The sequence below is a fragment of the Ranitomeya imitator genome, chromosome 4, assembly GCF_032444005.1.
Source record: "Ranitomeya imitator isolate aRanImi1 chromosome 4, aRanImi1.pri, whole genome shotgun sequence".
NCBI lineage: Eukaryota > Metazoa > Chordata > Amphibia > Anura > Dendrobatidae > Ranitomeya > Ranitomeya imitator.
In genome coordinates this window covers 674,074,331-674,095,747 of record NC_091285.1, presented here as the reverse complement: position 1 = coordinate 674,095,747, position 21,417 = coordinate 674,074,331, and the positions used below count along the sequence as shown (strand labels likewise).

Genomic DNA, 21,417 nt, shown 5'->3' with positions numbered 1-21,417 from the left:
TGGCCACATATCACACACAGCACTCACACTGGACGTATACCACAAACAGCACTCACACTGGCCATATACCACGCACAGCACTTCTACTGGACGTATATCACACACAGCACTCACACTGGCCATATACCGCACACAGCACTCACACTGGCCATATACCACACACAGCACTTCTACTGGACGTATACCACACACAGCACTCACACTGGCCATATACCACACACATCACTTCTACTGGCCATATGCCACACACAGCACTTACACTGGCCATATACCACACACAGCACTTACACTGGCCATATACCACACACAGCACTCACACTGGCCATATATCACACACAGCACTTACACTGGCCATATACCACACACAGCACTCACACTGGCCATATACCACACACAGCACTCACACTGGCCATATACCACACACAGAACTCACACTGGCCATATACCACACACAGCACTCACACTGGCCATATACCACACACAGCACTCACACTGGCCATATACCACACACAGCACTCACACTGGCCATATACCACACACAGCACTCACACTGGCCATATACCACACACAGCACTCACACTGGCCATATACCTCACACAGCACTCACACTGGCCATATACCACACACAGCACTCACACTGGCCATATACCACACACAGAACTCACACTGGCCATATACCACACACAGCACTCACACTGGCCATATACCACACACAGCACTCACACTGGCCATATACCACACACAGCACTCACACTGGCCATATACCACACACAGCACTCACACTGGCCATATACCACACACAGCACTCACACTGGCCATATACCTCACACAGCACTCACACTGGCCATATACCTCAAACAGCACTCACCCTGGCCATATACCACACACAGCACTCACACTGGCCATATACTACACACAGCACTCACACTGGCCATATACCACACACAGCACTTCTACTGGCCATATACCGCACACAGCACTCACACTAGCCATATACTGCACACAGCACTCACACTGGCCATATACCTCACACAGCTCTCACACTGGCCATATACCGCACACATCACTCACACTGGCCATATACCACACACAGCACTCACACCGGCCATATACCAAACACAGCACTCACACTGGACGTATACCACACACAGCACTCACACTGGCCATATACCGCACACAGCACTCACACTGGACGTATACCACACACACAGCACTCACACTGGCCATATACCTCACACAGCACTCACACTGGACGTATACCACACACAGCACTCACACTGGCCATATACCACACACAGCACTCACACTGGCCATATACCGCACACAGAACTCACACTGGCCATATATCACACACAGAACTCACACTGGCCATATACCACACACAGCACTCACACTGGCCATATACCTCACACAGCTCTCACACTGGCCATATACCTCACACAGAACTCACACTGGCCATATATCACACACAGAACTCACACTGGCCATATACCACACACAGCACTCACACTGGCCATATACCGCACACAGCACTCACACTGGACGTATACCACACACAGCACTCACACTGGCCATATACCACACACAGCACTCACACTGGCCATATACCACACACAGCACTCACACTGGCCATATACCGCACACAGCACTCACACTGGCCATATACCTCACACAGCTCTCACACTGGCCATATACCTCACACAGCTCTCACACTGGCCATATACCGCACACAGCTCTCGCACACTGCACACTGATGTCATTATTACATTACACATATGATACATTGATCAGACAAAAGCACATATGTCACTTATACAATGAAATGCACTGAACACTCTCTCTACTAACATCAATGACACAGCAGATCTCCCAATTATACTTATCTGCTTTATTTCATGACTTCTGATTCTTGGCTGACGGCAGGAGTCCTGCAGGCCATGGGGATGTCTACTGAGCCTCTCTGTCAGCTCCAGCTGAGCCATGCCTCTTTGCTCATCTTCCCTGTTATGGTCTGGTGATTAAGGAGCGACATGCGACTAGCTCTGAGCAGGTGGTAACTATACTGACCGCAGTCCCTAAGCTCGACACAACACTAGAAGTAGCCGTGGAATGCTCCTAACTCTCCCTAGGCATCTCGTCACAGCCTGAGAGCTAACTACCCCTAAAGATAGAAGCAGGAAAACTATCTTGCCTCAGAGAAAATCCCCAAAGGATAGATTAGCCCCCCACAAGTAATGACTGTGAGAGGAGAAGGAAATGACATACGTAGTATGAAACAAGATTAAGCACAGGAGGCCACTTCTAGCTAGATAGAAATAGTACAGGACAGAACGCTGTGTGGTCAGTAATAAAAACTAGAAAAAGTCCACCGCAGAGGAATGCAAAAATCTCCACACCTGACTAAAGGTGTGGAGGGCAAACTCTGCTGCCCAGAGCTTCCAGCCTAGCTGAATAGATCCATACTGATAAGCTGGACAAATGAACAAAACATAGAAAGTGCTGAACAACAAAGTCCACAACAAGTGAACTGCAAAAGGACAAGCAAGGACTTAGCTTTTGCTGAACTGGTCAGAGTGTCAGGAAAATCCTAAGAGCAATGACTCCAGGCAAGAACAATTGACAACTGGCATTGAATGAGGGATAAGGCCAGACTAATATAGCCGAGCCAGAAAGACGATCAGTGAAAACAGCTGCTGAAGCTAAATCCAAGAAGCAGCCATACCACTCAAAACCACAGGAGGGAGCCCAAGAGCAGAACTCACAAAAATGCTACTTACAACCACCGGAGGGAGCCCAAGAGCGGAATTCACAACACTTCCCTGTCTAATATTCTCCCCAATCAATATCTACCTTGTTGCCCCTTTAACATCAGGCGCAGCACGTTCCCTGTCTGAGGCTTCTACAAGAAGAACTATTAATGAAAGCATAGGTAGATGCAGGATGGGGGCGCTCAAATAATATGAGTTAGAGAAGGAGAACCTACATGGGGACAAAGTGAAATAATGACAATATACATGGCCCAGTGCCCTATATACAGCTGAACTGGCTGTCCATGTGCTATGTCATCCCTACTTAGATCCATCAACATGTGAACTAGTCCCATAAACCCAATGGTACTCACATTTATATTCAGTATATTGGCATTTGCGCCTATGTTCACAAATATTCTTGCTGTTCCATCCGATAGGGTCATGGCACCGACTTTCCCGGGTTCTGCCACCAGTGGGATATTTTTTGCAGGAGAACCATCTGGATTTGTCACAATAACCTACAGTAAACGAGAGAGGAGAAAAAAAAGGAAAAAATTGACGGTAGGAATTTTTTTTCGAACTGAAGAACTAGACGAGTTTGGTTGTTTTCTCTTAGAAATAACACAAAGCTCCTCTAAAGCAGTGTAACCAAACTAACTATTTTTGACACCTATGATTTTCTATATTTCCGACTCAGAAAATGATTTTTAATTTTTGGGGGTTTCAATTAAAGAAAGCTGTAACGGGGCTCCCCCACCTACCATGTGGCATTCATAACATTGGTGTCTCCCTATGTGGTAGAGGGGCTTTTGGGCACGTCAGTCACCAGGTCCCTCAAAAACTGTGTGCTATATTTCAAAGAAACATTATGTGAGAGGCTGAAGCTGCATCCCCCTCCTCTCCCTCTTTTCTATTATTTAATGTTTGACCATAGACACATTTTATGGAGACGGAGTCAATTTTTAAACATTTATAGTCAACATAAAGGAAGGAAAAAATAAATCCTCAGCAAGTGGGAAGCTAAGAAAGCTCCTAATTCCCCAGATTTAATTGACATATTCTGTGTCCTCGTGTTGTTCTGTCTAATTTATAACACAACCAAAAGGGCAACACACAGCAAGGGAGTTCAATAGGTCAGATATCCAAGAAAACCAAAAAAAGAGTGAACCATCAAAAAAAATATTTAAAAAATTGTAAATCTTTATTAGAGCGATGATTTATAAAGAACAGGTAAAAATGACATATAAAATGTAATGTTTATAATAGTTCCACTCCCAAGTTCCATGATGAAACTCAATACTATAGGGCAGGGACAATATTCATATCATACATAAACATGACTATTAGTATGAAAGTCCCTTATCAATTGGTTTCAAACTATTATAAATAGAATTAATGGTATAATATGCAGGTAAGGTCATAAAAAGCAATAGCGCCATCTAGATGGTAAAAAAGGAATCGTATATCCATTTAAAGCATATAGCGCCACCTAGTGAGTGAAGAAGGAATCATACATCCATTTTTAAAGTGCTAGTGCAACAAAAGAGGTTATAAAATATAAATGACTCTATAGCATTATTCAAATGGTCATCAACCCTGTGTAGGTAGACTTAGAAAAATATTTAGAAAGAAGGTGTCCTTTTCTGAAGAAACCATTCTGGTGAAACGTGTGTTAAAGGGATCAGTGATAAACTTACTCCCAGTTACATATGTTATTTACCATTTTTTGCTTATTTTCCCCCTATTCTTAATTCGTTTTCTCTAGGCCTTGCATAACCTATTGGTTTAATATTTAGTTACTAATGAAAAAATATATATGATTTTAATTTCAGGGCTGCATTTAAACCATTGATACCCTCTTTGCAGGGACTAACCCTGGTTTAATACTTAATTTTATGGCATAAATATATATGATTACAATTGAAAGACTATATTGAAAGTATTGATAGCCTCCTGACAGGGATTAACACTGGTTTAATGCTTAGCTGCGTAGAGTGAATATATACTGTATGATAATAATTATAAGGCTATATTGATATTTTTTTTTGCAGAGACTAACACCGGTTTAAAACTAATTGGTTCTATGAACAACTTACAAAACCATTGTACTTATATGGGACCGTAAAATAAAGCACTATATACTGCACTTGATACATTTCTAAATATTTTTCTAAGTCGACCTACGTAGGGTTAACCACCATTTGAATAATGCTGTAAAGTTATTTATATTTTATAACTTCTTTTTGTTGCACTAGCACTTTAAAAATGGATGTGTGATTCCTTGTTTACTCACTAGGTGGCGCTATTCCTTTATATGACCTTACCTGCATATTATACCATTAATTATTTTTATAATGGTTAATGTAACTACTAAATCATAAGACAATGCTTACCGTGAGGTCAAAAGGCATTCCTGGTTTGAAATATTTTGGAGTCCTGGTGAAGAGGATTTTATATGGTGATTTTACTATAAATATGTTACCCAGCTCGGCTTCAACTAAATCTCCACCTATGATAGGAAAGATTAAGAGTCGGTCTCAATAATACAATCCGCTATTCGTTCAAAAATACAGAGTGTGAAACTGATTGGATGTGATCTCCCGTTTTTGTATAAGTGAACATTTTTAATATGCACTTATTTGAAATGTTGCCCCATAAGGAGCAGATATCAGACCACCAAAAGAATAGAAACAGCGCTTTGTTTTTAGGTTCCACATATATTTTTATATAGTGTGTTCTAAATACATGGGAAAGTCACTTCTTGGCAATGGGCTTGAGTGAATTTCCCTGCGTTCAACCACTGAGGGAAGCAGTTCTCTCTCACAGCAAGAAATCCCAGCAAGTTCTGAGGAACCGATCAAAAGCAGCTAAGCTGTAAAAGTGACCTTCCTCATATGTAACCGGAAGGAGCTTCTTGGCTCCCAGAGAAATCCTGATTCCCAAAGAATCACACTTCATTTATAGTATTGGTCCCCTTATGGGGCAGATATAGAGGAGATCCAGCTCAAGATGGAGTCAAAAATTGCAGACTTTATTGAAGTGCATTAAAATAGCGATAACATCAGCAAGTAGCACCTACGTGGGTCTGATTTTGTGTAGCTCCCTTACTCATGGTGAACAGAGATCTTTTGGACCCTCGAAGTCTCCAGAGCGGCTACAACCTCTGTACTTTCCATATTTATTCCCCATGTCCCAAATTCCAGATCAAGTCCCACAAACCAAACAAGTAACTTCTCTATGGGGAAAATGGGCATATTGATCACTTTGACTGAATGAACACTTTTTTTTTCTCTTTTATGTTCCGATCACGATGTATGTAGATTAGAGCTGAAGAATGGAAGTGCCCACACCGGCTGTCTCCTCCTGCAGCCGCTCCTCTCCTTCTGCTTCCCTCCCTCACAGCTACTCCCTTTCCCTCCTCTGTTTCTGCCTCTTTCTTCTGTTCTTTATCTTTCCTTTCCTCTTTCTGTATCTGCCTCCTTACGTACACTGTAGTATTCCTCCCTATATATACACTTTCATATCTCCTCTTTTCTCCTTTTCCGGTTCTTTTATTTCTGCTTCTTTCCTTTTTGTTGCGCCATTCGTCATTTTCTGCTCCCTTCTTCAGTATTTGCTCCTGACTTGTAGATCTGCTACCCTTCTCTATACCAGTTCTCCTCCTCCATAAATGTCACCCTCTTTGGTTTCCTCTCCTCTTCGCTATCTGCTCTTCTGTATCTGCTTCCCTCATCTCTTCTCTTATATCTGCTCCCCTCTTCTGTAGGTGTATTTCTTTTTCATATCTGCTCCCATTTTCTGTATCTGCTCCACTTTTTGAGATATGCTCTTTTCTTCCATATAAACTTTTCTCTTCCATACATTTTGCCCTTATTGGAATCTGCTCCCTCTTCCTTATCTATACCCTACTTTCGTATCTATCCTTTCTCGTGTATCTTTTCTTTTATATCTGCTCCTTTCTTCTATGGTATTTGTGATCCTTTCATCTGTATCTGATCCTTTCTATACCTGCCCTCCTCTTCATCATCTGCTCCCCTCTTCACGTGTCCCCTCTTCACATGTGTCTCCTCTTTACATGTGTCCCCTCTTCAAGTGTGTCCCCTCTTCACGTGTGTCCCCTCTTCACATGTGTCCCATCTTCTCATGTGCCCCCTCTTCACATGTGTCCCCTCTTCACGTGTGTCCCATCTTCGTGTGTGTCCCCTCTTCACAAGTGGCCCCTCTTTCCATGTGTCCCCTCTTCCCATGTGTCCCATCTTCCCATGTGCCCCCTCTTCACATGTGTCCCATCTTCCCATGTGCCCCCTCTTCACATGTGTCCCATCTTCACATGTGTCCCATCTTCCCATGTGCCCCCTCTTCACATGTGTCCCCTCTTCACGTGTGTCCCATCTTCGTGTGTGTCCCCTCTTCACAAGTGGTCCCTCTTCACAAGTGGCCCCTCTTTCCATGTGTCCCCTCTTCCCATGTGTCCCATCTTCCCATGTGTCCCCTCTTCAAGTGTGTCCCCTCTTCACGTGTGTCCCCTCTTCACATGTGTCCCATCTTCACATGTGTCCCATCTTCCCATGTGCCCCCTCTTCACATGTGTCCCATCTTCACATGTGTCCCATCTTCTCATGTGCCCCCTCTTCACTTGTGTCCCATCTTCACATGTGTCCTATCTTTGTGTGTGTCCCCTATTCACATGTGCCTCCTCTTCACATGTGTCCCCTCTTCACATGTGTCCCCTCCTCACATGTGTCCCATCTTCACATGTGTCCCATCTTCCCATGTGCCCCCTCTTCACATGTGTCCCATCTTCACATGTGTCCCATCTTCTCATGTGCCCCCTCTTCACTTGTGTCCCATCTTCACATGTGTCCTATCTTTGTGTGTGTCCCCTATTCACATGTGCCTCCTCTTCACATGTGTCCCCTCTTCACATGTGTCCCCTCCTCACATGTGTCCCCTCTTCACATGTGTCCCCTCTTCACGTGTGTCCCCCCTTCACGTGTGTCCCATCTTTACATGTGTCCCATCTTCTCATGTGTCCCCTCTTCACATGTGTCCCCTCCTCACATGTGTCCCCTCTTCACATGTGTCCCCTCTTCACGTGTGTCCCCCCTTCACGTGTGTCCCATCTTTACATGTGTCCCATCTTCTCATGTGCCCCCTCTTCACAAGTGTCCCATCTTCATGTGTGTCCCCTCTTCACAAGTGGCCCCTCTTCACAAGTGGCGCCTCTTTCCATGTGTCCCATCTTCCCATGTGCCCCCTCTTTACATGTGTCCCATCTTCCCATGTGCCCCCTCTTCACATGTGTCCCATCTTCCCATGTGTCCCCTCTTCAAGTGTGTCCCCTCTTCACGTGTGTCCCCTCTTCACATGTGTCCCATCTTCACATGTGTCCCATCTTCCCATGTGCCCCCTCTTCACATGTGTCCCATCTTCACATGTGTCCCATCTTCTCATGTGCCCCCTCTTCACATGTGTCCCATCTTCACATGTGTCCCATCTTTGTGTGTGTCCCCTCTTCACATGTGCCCCCTCTTCACATGTGTCCCCTCTTCACATGTGTCCCCTCCTCACATGTGTCCCCTCTTCACATGTGTCCCCCCTTCACGTGTGTACCATCTTTACATGTGTCCCATCTTCTCATGTGCCCCCTCTTCACATGTGTCCCCTCTTCACGTGTGTCCCATCTTCGTGTGTGTCCCCTCTTCACAAGTGGCCCCTCTTCACAAGTGGCCCCTCTTTCCATGTGTCCCCTCTTCCCATGTGTCCCATCTTCCCATGTGCCCCCTCTTCACATGTGTCCCATCTTCCCATGTGCCCCCTCTTCACATGTGTCCCCTCTTCACATGTGTCCCATCTTCTTCACCTGAGTCCCCTCTGGCACATCTGCTTACCACTTGTATCCGCTGCCCTCTTCTATATCCGTTGTCTCCTCCTGTGTATGTAGGACTTGTCCGTTTGCTCCTCTCTCCTTTACATCTGCTCTTCTCTTTTATATCAGCTCCCGTTTTACATTTATTTCCGTTTTCTGAATCTTCTCCCATCTTCATTATTGATACCTACTCTGTTCTCACCTGTTCCCCTCTTCTGTGTCCCTTTCCTCCTCTCTTCTCACCTGTTCCCCTCTTCTGTGCCCCTTTCCTCCTCTCTAATACTTGTCCCCTTCCGTTTCCCCTTAGCCCGAGCTCGGAGATCTTGCTGACCTGCCTAATACCACGATCACCATGCGCCTCTTACCTGAGTCAGTTATGACGGTCACAGAAACATGCAATCTGTGCTGCAGCAACTCGTCAGGATGATTGACGCCTTTTATCAGATCTTCTCTCAACAAGTCGACGTGGCCAATCCCATCTGAAATCTATGTAAACATAAAAGAAAAACTAATCACGTCCCATAGACAATGGTTCTCAATAATCTCCAGTGAACAAGAGTTTCCATTGCCAGTCTTCCAGAATATTATTAGTATTACTTTTAGTCTCTACTGGAAACAGCGCCACTCCTGCCTACAGGCAATACCTAGTATTGCAGGTTCACTCTATTAAGTGAATACGAGTCCTTCTTTTCATCTGTAGCGCCATACTACTATGCCCATTATATGGTTTCCTGAAATTTAACTTTATCTCTTGTCCTTTTATTATCACTTTGCGTGACATGTACTGGTTTTGCTCTGAATTGATAGTTTCTTTCTCATTGTTTTAGCTACCCACTCCATACCATCAGAGATGCAGGAAGCGTAGTGTAGAGATTTGCATGACAATATCATTTCTCTTTCTATTCCAGGGCCCATGGATCACAAGCATCCAAAATGACTGACAACCTTGACCCTTGTGCACATTGATTTTTCCAGAATCGTTAAATATATTGATGATATTATGAACTTTAGATAGCGGGATATTCAAATTATTGACAATTTTACATTGAAGAACATTTTTCTAATATTGTTTCATAATTTTCTATGACGTTTTTCATAGATTGGTGACCTCTGACCATCTTTGCTACTGAGAGACTCTGCCTCTCTCACAAGCTCTATTTATACACAGTCATATTTGATGAAAAATGACCTATCAGCTGTTTCTCATTAGTACCATTTACTTTTCCAGACTTTTGCTAACGTTGTCCAACACGTTTTTGAGATGTGTCTTTGACACCAGTTTCTAAATCAGTTAATTTTTACTAATGAAATAGAAACGCGTCTCACGTTATGTGGTCTACAGTAAGTACAATATGGTTGTAAGAGATTTCCAGATCATTGAATTCTTGTTTTCTTTACCTTTTATACATTTTACGCAATGTTCCAACTTTGTTGGAATTGTAGTTGTACAGTTTGAAAGTAGTTTTGTTCTTGTAACCCAAGTTACATTCCTCTATGTGTAATATCGGATATATGACATATATCACATTACCTGAATCCTCCTTAGCGACTCTGTGAGACTTTTTTCTTCATTTCCTCTCTTCAGTTTGAACAGTACAAAGGCTTTACCAGAAACGGGCTTCCCATAGATGTATCTAGAGGGCATGGAAGCAGCATGTGATCACAATATTTCCTTTACTCCTTCTATGCTCATGTGCTATAATTTGTAGACCTTCTGTTCAGATGTAACTAATGATATCCCACTTAACCCAACCGATAAGACCCATGTTGGAGATAAATCAGGGTGACCCAGATACTGCAGATTGTTTCATTGTTCTCATTCAAATCCATGGTTTTTAAACACCAGAGGTCTTGAAATTCACCCCTTCGCTACCCCTGATTACGAGGGATTCTGAATCGTACACTTTTAATACTCTAGATCTAGACCAATGTTCTCCAACTCCAGTCCTCAAGTGCCACCAACAGGTCAATGTTTCAGGATTTCCTTAGTATTGCACAGGTGATGGAATTCTTGCTTATCCAGTTGATGGAATTATCACCTGGGCCGTAGTAAGTAAATCCTGAAAACATGACCTGTTGGGGGCTCTTGAGTTGGGGAAGACTGCTCGACACTAACATTTGTCCATGACTCATTCATTGCCCTACACCAACAGGGGTACTGAAATTCACCCCTTCATCACTCCTGATCACTATGTATACTGAAACAAAACCGCTTAATGCTCTTGACTGCCAAGGATGCTGCCATTGACTCCTTCAGTCCCCTAGATCACACCAGGATTACATGCGGGCATTTACCCTTCTACTACCTTACACCACCTAAAATGTTTATGTTACCCACGTCAATAGCCTTTTCCACCTAATTGTTGACAACTAATTCCTTCATTACTTTAGATTTCCAGGTATGCCCAACTTTGTTCGTTACCATAAGTATAGTGCCATTAACTCCTTCACAAAAAGGTCACAACTAATACATCCTAGGCCTCAAAATACATATCATCATTAAACCCTAAACCACGTCTTACCACCAGCCATATTCAATATTCTAAGGGTTTTCAATAGGGTTGAGCAACTTTTCTTTTTATAGGATCGGGTCGAGTTTCACGAAACTCGACTTTTTCAAAAGTCGGGTCTAGTGAAATCGGCCGATCCTATAGAAAAGTCGGGGTCGGGGTCGGCCGAAACTCGAAACCCAATACAGTGCATTGGGTTTCTAATGGTTCCCAGGGTCTGAAGGAGAGGAAACTCTCCTTCAGGCCCTGGGATCCATATTTATGTGTAAAATAAAGAATCAAAATAAAAAATATTGCTATACTCACCCTCGGACGCGCCCTGGTTCTCACCGGCAGCCTTCCTTCCTAAGAATGAGCGCCTGAAGGACCTTCGATGACGTCGCGGCTTGTGATTGGTCGCGTGAGCGGTCACATGGGCATCACGCAACCAATCACAAGCCACGACGTCATCTAAGGTCCTTCAAGCGCTGATTCTTAGGAAGGAAGGCTGCGGGTTAGAACCAGGGAGCGTCCGAGGGTGAGTATATACCTATTAGGAATATACTCACCCTCGGACGCGCCCTCGGACGCTTCCTTCCTAAGAATTAGCGCGTGAAGGACCTTAGATGACGTTGTGGCTTGTGATTGGTCGCGTGACGCCCATGTGACCGCTCACGCGACCAATCACAAGCCGCGACGTCATGGAAGGCCCTTCAGGCGCTGATTCTTAGGAAGGAAGGCTGCCGGTGAGAACCAGGGCGCGTCCGAGGGTGAGTATATCAATATTTTTTTTTTTTTATTCTTTATTTTACACTTAAATATGAATTCCGATACCGATTCCCGATATCTTAAACATATCGGGAATCGGTATCAGAATTCCGATCCCAGTTCAGAAGATCGACGACCTCATGGCCGACCCCAAACAGGGGTCGGGTCGGGTTTCATGAAACCCGACTTTGCCAAAAGTCAGCGACTTCTGAATCTGGCCGACCCTTTTCGCTCAACCCTAGTTTTCAACTTTAAGAAATGTAAGTGGTCCCCAAATGCTTCTATACACCTAAGATAACAAATGACGCCATGTCTACACTGCCGCTTTAGTCTCTGTTACTGGGTGCAGCCAATACACAGAGACTGGAGAAGAGATGAAGTTAGACCCGAGGAGGGCGAGTATCTGTGTTTGTTATTTTACATGTGAAAAAGCATTGGAGGTCACTTTTGGTAAAATGGAAAACCCCTTTAAGGAAGGTTAGTAAATCTCTGGCTAAAGCTTACGAATTACCCTCCGCACTATCTTCGACCATCTAAGAATGCTGAAGTTAATTCTTTACTTTTTCTTTTGGAATGAAATACATGCCAGGATCTGAGATGGAGGCTGATGTGGTGACACCTTCTAATTTTATTCTTCTAGATGTTTTACAATAATGCATCGTTATTGCTTTACCACTGATTTATTTTTGTGTATTACATTACACTATTTGTATGCATTACATAGCACACAATTTCTATAGATCTTACTTTCAGAATTGCATTGTAATCAACTTTGCTGATATTCATGCGTGAATGTACAGAGAGGAACACCAATGATCCCTTAAAGCTAAGTGGCCACCACCAGTTACTGCCGATCAGCTCCTGTTTGAATAGTAGGTGCTGATCTGCTGTAACTGGCAAAAGTCAGTAAACACTGTGACAGATCAATGGTGTTCCTATATTTTGTTTGCCGGAGAGGCAGTCTATGTTTATAGGTGGTAAGTGATGATGAGAAGTTCCATTGATGACCTTCTCCAACTTTTCGGAAAACAGATTTTGAAAAACCTCAGCTGTAGATACTCACTGCGCATTAACAGTCACCGTAAATGTATTATCGTCTAGATACATGAAATTTTTCTCCGTCTTGATGGTAACTTCAAAGCTTGGCAGCACTGATGTCACGATGAAAAAGAGAAGCCACTGTGAATGAATGGTGTCATTTGGCAAGTCCAAGAATCTGATAGCCTCCTGATAATTCTCTTACCGTATTCTTTCACCTCAAATTTGGTGGTGAAGTTCTCAACTGAGTCATCATACCTTGTGAAGAGGGTCCAAGTGCCAAGACTGAGGGCAAAATTGCAAAATTGTTAGTACACTAAATATGCGAAGAACATTTCCAATCTTACCCTAGACTAAGGACAGACTCCACCTGCAGATACTACTTCGGTTAATGGGTAAAGGCCAAGGTTTTGATACCTAGATCTCTGAAACAGGCTATGATGAAAGATAGTTGGACTTTAGGGATGAGACATTAATAGAGATGCTGCAGTCTGTAGTGTAGTAGTTTGAGAAAGGTGTTGTAATAGGAGTCAGGGTTTTTCACCGCTGAGCCGCTAAAATGTGGGTCTTGGTGACATGACCTGAATCTCATGGAAGCTGGTTTGTAGCTGTCCGACCACGTACCACATGCAGCTTAGAATGCTTTTTTTACATGGCAAAGGAGACTTTGAGTTTCCCAAGCTCAGCTCAAATAGTTCTTGTCAAGGACTGGCGTGTTGGGTCATTTCACAGAACGGTTGACAGGGCCAAGTATCTGGGTCTTTGGTGAGAAATCAGTGAGTAATAATAAACAAGAAGCCTGTGCATGAGTAGAACATATCCAAAGGAAGGGATCTTATTAGATTGTTCTTGTGCGGTAAGCTGGACCTTTCTATATGTCATTCTCACCTGGCCAGCTCTGACAAATCGTTACTTTTTGAGATAAACCCAAATGGATCAGGTTGAAATACATCTCTTTTCACAATAATACCCTCTGGATTCTAGAACAAAACATGAGAAAGGTAAACTTTAGGTTGTCTAAATAAGTGACATCCACAACTCTTTGTATAAGGCCGGGGTCACACTTGAGAGTGCAATGCGAGAAACTCGCATGAGTCTCTCGCATCAATTCCCGAAACTGCCGCCGGCACTCGGGACTGGAGTGTGCGGATACATGTATTTCTATGCAGCTGAACGCTCCGGTGCCGAATGCCGGCGGCAACGTTGGGTATTGATGCGCGAGTTTCTTGCATTGCACTCGCAAGTGTGACCCTAGCCTAAGAGTAAATTCCACAGAGCTCACATAACAGTGACTTCCATAGTAAGAGCATCATCCATAGTAACCCCAAAATGGTGAAGGCCACAGTACCCCATTAACAGTGACATCTACAACACCCTCTTAACAGCAATATCTACAGTGCCCCCATACTCTACGAGTGATATCCATAGTACCCTCATAATGGCGAAATCTAGAGTGCCCCAATAACAGTGTCATTCATAGTGCCCCCTAACAGTGACATCCCAAAAATGTCTCAATTAAAGGCATGCAATCGAAAGCATCCCTGCTCCTGAGTCACCCTCTATTAAGTCACACTTAGGCCACACACGTTGAGTTTTTGGTCAGTATTTTACATCGGTATTTGTAGGCCAAAACCAGGTAACTGGTGCACGTGTTTCCATTATATTTTTTCTCTGATTGTTCCTCTCCTGATTCTGGCTTTTGAATACTGATGTAAAATACTGATCAAATACTGAAAGTGTGATCGTGATCTTGAAGAAATAATAATCTTTATTTTTATGTGACAAAGTTGACCTCATATCTTTTTCATTTCTTCATATCTTTTTCATTTGAAGGATGCGGCCATTATTCCGACAGCTTTATCTCTGCACGATTGACCGCAGTGCCGATAATGTTAGGGATGATTGCGATCCTTCCTGGTTTCCTATGTAACAGACTCGACTCCTCCTCTCCTGCCTACTTATTGTCCCACCCCCGCTTAAGTCATAAGTCTTACCTGGAATTCCACTACCACAGAAGTTTGTTTTGGCTGTAGCTTGTAATTCACTGGTAAAATCCTATATAGAACTGGAAGGCGTGAAATGTTATGGTGAAGTCAACAGTCTTTGTCTAAATATCATCAACCTGTCAACATTTTAGTGCGGAAAAAGAGCGATATTTAACTATTATTCAACTTTTACTTAAGGGGGTTGCATGATAATAGGGGGAAGATGCTATTAGTTTCCAATTAATAGTATCACTAATGTCCATTAAGGTGAATGAGGCTAAGCTGCAATATCAGACACTGCCTATGAGTAAAGGTGGCGCTACACTATACCAAAAAGGATCATATAAAGCATAATTCAATTAAATTTAGTGTAAGATGCATGTTCTTTGAATATTTCAGTGCAGATATTACGTTTAGATCCTGGGGTATAGATGGGTTTGTCAGTCTGGATGAAGATGTAGCCACTGTGGAAGGACAGAAGGACGTGTTTCTCCAATGAACACTCCGACGTTCTGGCCTGGATAGTAACAAATTGCTTCTTCATTGTGGTTTTTGTAAAATACCGAGATGAAATCTAAAATAATAGAATATTTATCATAGTGCACATAAAGTACACATAAAAAGGGAATAAAAATCAATGATAAAAGGAGGGACGGAAACGAGAAGGAAAGGGTATAAAAAGGGAAGAGAAAGAGGGCAGCTGAAATGTAGGAAGAAGAAGAAATGAGTGGTGGGTGGTTGTAAGAGAGAAGAGTAAAGGAAAGGATGGAAGGGAATGGGAGGAAAGAAAGAAAGAAAGAAGGAAGGAAAGAAAGAAAGAAAGAAAGAAAGAAAGAAAGAAAGAAAGAAAGAAAGAGAAAGAAAGAAAGAAAGAAAGAAAGAAAGAAAGAAAGAAAGAAAGAAAGAAAGAAAGAAAGAAAGAAAGAAAGAAAGAAAGGAAAATAAGAGAATGAAGAAAGGAAAAAAGTAAGGTAGTTAATAAACAATTTGAGTAAGGAAGTAAGAAAGAAGGAATTTTATGGAAAAGGAAAGAAAGAAAGAAAGAAAGAGAAAGAAAGAAAGAAAGAAAGAAAGAAAGAAAGAAAGAAAGAAAGAAAGAGAGAAAGAAAGAAAGAAATGAAAATAAAAGAATGAAGAAAGGAAAAAAGTAAGGTAGGTTAATAAACAATATGAGTAAGGAAGTAAGAAAGAAGGAAATCTATGGAAAAGGAAAGAAAGAAAGAAAAAGAAAGAAAGAAAGAAAGAAAGAAAGAAAGAAAGAAAGAAAGAAAGAAAGAAAGAGAAATTAGAATGAAGGAGATGAGCAGGGAGGAAAGAAGACAAATGAAAGGTCAATTAAGTGAGTGGAAAAGAAGAAAACACCAAAAGAAGGACTGAAAAGAAGGATGGATGAAACAGAAAGGGGTGATGTAAACTATAATGACTGGAAAGTAATGATGGAGAAAGGAATTTATGCAGGAAAGAAAGATAAGAAAGAAGGAAAGTAGGATGGAAATAATAATAAGAGGAAAGAAGGAAGGAAGCTGTAATGAAAAGAAGGTACAGTTAGGGCCAGAAAAATTTGGACAGTGACACAAGTTTTGTTATTTTAGCTGTTTACAAAAACATGTTCAGAAATACAATTATATATATAATATGGGCTGAAAGTGCACACTCCCAGCTGCAATATGATAGTTTCCACATCCAAATCGGAGAAAGGGTTTAGGAATCATAGCTCTGTAATGCATAGCGTCCTCTTTTTCAAGGGACCAAAAGTAATTGGACAATGGACTCTAAGGGCTGCAATTAACTCTGAAGGCGTCTCCCTCGTTAACCTGTAATCAATGAAGTAGTTAAAAGGTCAGGGGTGGATTCCAGGTGTGTGGTTTTGCATTTGGAAGCTGTTGCTGTGAGCAGACAACATGCGGTCAAAGGAACTCTCAATTGAGGTGAAGCAGAACATCCTGAGGCTGAAAAAAAAGAAAAAATCCATCAGAGAGATAGCAGACATGCTTGGAGTAGCAAAATCAACAGTTGGGTACATTCTGAGAAAAAAGGAATTGACTGGTGAGCTTGGGAACTCAAAAAGACCTGGGCATCCACGGATGACAACAGTGGTGGATCATCGCCGCATACTTAATTTGGTGAAGAAGAACCCGTTCACAACATCAACTGAAGTCCAGAACACTCTCAGTGAAGTAGGTGTATCTGTCTCTAAGTCAACAGTAAAGAGAAGACTCCATGACAGTAAATACAAAGGGTTCACATCTAGATGCAAACCATTCATCAATACCAAAAATAGACAGGCCAGAGTTAAATTTGCAGAAAAACACCTCAAGAAGCCAGCTCAGTTCTGGAAAAGTATTCTATGGACAGATGAGACAAAGATCAACCTGTACCAGAATGATGGGAAGAAAAAAGTTTGGAGAAGAAAGGGAACGGCACATGATCCAAGGCACACCACATCCTCTGTAAAACATGGTGGAGGCAACGTGATGGCATGGGCATGCATGGCTTTCAATGGCACTGGGTCACTTGTGTTTATTGATGACATAAGAGCAGACAAGAGTAGCCGGATGAATTCTGAAGTGTACCGGGATATACTTTCAGCCCAGATTCAGCCAAATGCTGCAAAGTTGATTGGACGGTGCTTCATAGTACAGATGGACAATGACCCCAAGCATACAGCCAAAGCTACCCAGGAGTTCATGAGTGCCAAAAAGTGGAACATTCTGCAATGGCCAAGTCAATCTCCAGATCTAAACCCAATTGAGCATGCATTTCACTTGCTGAAATCCAGACTTAAGACGGAAAGACCCACAAACAAGCAAGACCTGAAGGCTGCGGCTGTAAAGGCCTGGCAAAGCATTAAGAAGGAGGAAACCCAGCGTTTGGTGATGTCCATGGGTTCCAGACTTAAGGCAGTGATTGCCTCCAAAGGATTTGCAACAAAATATTGAAAATAAAAATATTTTGTTTGGGTTATGTTTATTTGTCCAATTACTTTTGACCTCCTAAAATGTGGAGTGTTTGTAAAGAAATGTGTACAATTCCTACAATTTCTATCAGATATTTTTGGTCAACCCTTCAAATTAAACGTTACAATCTGCACTTGAATTCTGTTGTAGAGGTTTCATTTCAAATCCAATGTGGTGGCATGCAGAGCCCAACTCGCGAAAATTGTGTCACTGTCCAAATATTTCTGGCCCTAACTGTATGTAGGTAAATAGAATGGGGAGGGGTAAATTCAGTTGATGGCAAAAATAATAAGGAAGGAAGTTAGATTCGTAAATAGTATTGGTTAAAAAAAAGGCAAAAAATTACATAAATAATGAAGGAAGAAATATATATGGAATAAGTGGTAAGGAAGAAAGAATTGTCAAAAGGAAGAAAGTTAATCAGAAAGGGGGAAGGAAAATATGCAGCTAGATAGGCCAGTAAAAGAAATAGATGGAAGGAAGGAGTCACATAATTTCTAATGATTTTGGGTGCTAACCAGATCCCTATAGCTAGGGGCGTCCTGGTCTATCCCTGTCACCCGGATTACTCCTGAAGGTGGAGACGATGGATTCACGTGTCTTGCTAAGCTCCTAATATAACCCTTATCTGTCCCCCTCCCCCACCAACAGGGAAGGTGGAAGCTGAAGTGTATAGGAATACAGTAACCAGTCAAACAAGCGGAAGACAGATATGGATAAATCAAAATAGAAATCAGAAAAAATAGTGGAACACAGGGGGTTAAAGGAAGGAGAAACCAAATAGGAGAGGATGAGGATGTGCACACAAACAAAACTCCAAACGACAATCACCTGAACAAATCTCCAGAGTCCAACTCCAACCACAGACAACACCTCCAACACAACCCAGGCTGTAGGAACTGCCACCGGCAACTCATAAGAGCCAGAGGCCAGCATCTTTAGCCAAGGGGAGAGGCCAACACTGAACAGCTGAGACAATCCAGTTAGGAAAGCTCCAGGAGCTTCAACTGAACAGATTAACCCTCGCACTGCTAGCAAAGAAAATAACTTCACTGTTTAATAAGATGGTGAAGTGCTTCTAATCAGTGCAAGAGTTCATGAAACCAAGAGGCTGTGATCGTCTGGCCCCTCTCTGTCGCAGTATCCCAGTGACAGAAGGAAGGAAGGAAATAAAGAAGATGTAAATTTAAAAGAGGTAGTGTGGTGAAAAGGAAAAAAAGAATTAAAAAAAGAAAAAGAAGAATCAGGAATGCATTAATTATTGGGCACATTTTTGGGCTAATTTACCTTTATTACAGCTTTTCCTAGAAAGTAATTGTCTTTATTTCCAGAGATCACGCTGTTAGCCAACAAGAATTTCTTCTCTGGGAAATCCTGGACAGTGATGTCAATAGATGAGACCGGTCGTCCTTCTATGGAGACCATGATGGTTTCCTCAGTATCCATGTGGAGCACACTGGGTGTGATCAGGATGCATCTACGGAGAATTATCTCATTATGCTACCATTCCCTTTAGGTCTATATTTGCAATCCCACACTCAACCTGAAGACAGGTGTGGCACTGTTATTGTGAGAAAATAGCCCTGCTTTTTTAATTCAGGAAAGGCCCTTCATAAAAGTTTTTTTTTTAAATTAAAGGGAACCTGTCACCTGAATTTGGCGGGACTGGTTTTGGGTCATATGGGCGGAGTTTTCGGGTGTTTGATTCACCCTTTCCTTACCCTCTGGCTGCATGCTGGCTGCAATATTGGATTGAAGTTCATTCTCTGTCCTCCATAGTACACGCCTGTACAAGGCAAGATTGCTTTGCGCAGGCGTGTACTATGGAGGACAGAGAATGAACTTCAATCCAATATTGCAGCCAGCATGCAGCCAGCGGGTAAGGAAAGGGTGAATCAAACACCCAAAAACTCCGCCCATATGACCCAAAACCAGTCCCGCCAAATTCAGGTGACAGAGTCCCTTTAAACTGTTATAACCTGGTAAGCAATACTTCTCTGTATGGAGCAGTTGAGGATCATCCAAAAGACATATTTGGTAATCCCAAGAGGAAGAAAGTCCTGTTCTTGACTCTCAGTAGAGAGGAGACCATATATACATAGATCATTTTCACAAATATGTATAGAAGCACTGTTAGATAGGTTGTCCACTTTGGACAAACCTGAATTAATGAAAGACTCTATTGATGATAAGCACTTTGATGCTGGGACCACCACTGCTAACATGAAATTTGTGATCTACCTTGGCCCCTTGGGAAACTAAGATTTAGATAGTGTCCATTCGAGTCAGAACAGGACAGGTCCTCGATAATGAAGACTAATACAGTCCACCAAGTCGATAGATGAGGTCCTCCAGATTGAAGACTAATACAGTCCACAAAGTCGATAGATGAGGTCCTCCAGATTGAAGACTTGTACAGTCCACTAAGTCGATAGAGGATCTTTGTACCTACTCTACATGAGATGAGGAGATCAAGGAGAGGACCGCCCCTCTATATTTCTCAGAAGTTTCTACAATGGGTTGTTTTTCTTTCTTTCCCTATGAAATCTGAAAACAAAGTGGATGTCCCCTCATATGAAATCTGCGTGGAATTTTATTTTTCATCCACTGAAAGAATATGTAAATGTAAATTTAGGAAGCAAATTCAAAATTTACTAATTGTTATCCATGTATGATATATAATTTAAAGGCCATGTTCAAGGTTAGAAAAACATGGCTTCTTTTTTTCAAAACAGTGTCGAAGAAGGACTTACGCTATATCCTAATACCGGATGTTCATCCTGAGATTTCTATCATAGGGTGCATGTCTTCATGACCTAGTTCTACACCTAGTCCTACAAGAACAATTCTGGATATATGCAGTGAATATATATAAAAAATAATATAATCTTATACATCTTATCCAAAGTGATTATAAAACTCAACAAAAAAAATGTTGAGTGTACCTTCATATTTATGAGTTTAGAAAGTAAAGGTAAATTCACGATACTCACCGTGGTTGACCATATGACTCCTGCAGAAAACAAAGCAGGATCAGACAAAGGATTCTACACCCCATGGTGCCTGCTCTGCTCTGGGGTATGAGATGGTTCCCTGGTATCCAGAAGGTTTTATAGTGAGTCTTCTTGATGGCCTTCATCCAATATAAATAGTCTTTATTATACTTATTAAGTAGCTTGTTCAGCTGCCAAAGCACAATATGCAAATATCACCAGGGTTTAGAGTTTTGCCAATGCACCTCAACAAGGAAATAGAAACGGATAATGATGGCCTTGTAAAGGTCAGGAGATTGTTTCAATAGCCCACTAAAGAGTATGAAGATATACCAGTACACTACATCACAATTGGCCAACACTTATGACCCCTGTTAAACCAGGTAATCAGTTGGTTGACTGGATGGTTGGCCAGCTGGATAGTTTCGATAGCGAGGTCTACCAACAAAATGTTGATAGTGGTGGGTCCAGATGATCAGCAGTCCTCAGATTCAGTGGTCCTCCAAAGGCAAGGTTACACTCTATAGCAGTCTTCAACTTTGATGGAGTTTTGAACATTTGAAATGGG

General features: G+C 42.3%; 1 protein-coding gene across 1 annotated transcript in view; it reads right to left on the bottom strand.

The window, feature by feature from the left end:
- The window catches only part of LOC138677284 (complement C3-like), a 103,005-nt gene extending 82,073 nt beyond the window's left edge, over positions 1–20,932 (bottom strand). Inside the window, exons 1-11 of the mRNA XM_069767315.1 lie at positions 20,850–20,932; positions 19,144–19,333; positions 15,311–15,473; positions 14,909–14,979; positions 13,803–13,894; positions 13,120–13,199; positions 12,940–13,027; positions 10,151–10,253; positions 8,985–9,105; positions 5,144–5,259; positions 3,122–3,268 (exon numbers count right to left, since the gene is read on the bottom strand). Of these exons, the coding sequence (XP_069623416.1) occupies positions 3,122–3,268; positions 5,144–5,259; positions 8,985–9,105; positions 10,151–10,253; positions 12,940–13,027; positions 13,120–13,199; positions 13,803–13,894; positions 14,909–14,979; positions 15,311–15,473; positions 19,144–19,333; positions 20,850–20,914 (1,236 nt within the window). The 5' untranslated portion in view covers positions 20,915–20,932. The remainder of the gene's footprint in view (positions 1–3,121; positions 3,269–5,143; positions 5,260–8,984; positions 9,106–10,150; positions 10,254–12,939; positions 13,028–13,119; positions 13,200–13,802; positions 13,895–14,908; positions 14,980–15,310; positions 15,474–19,143; positions 19,334–20,849) is intronic.
- Between the last annotated feature and the right edge of the window lie 485 nt (positions 20,933–21,417).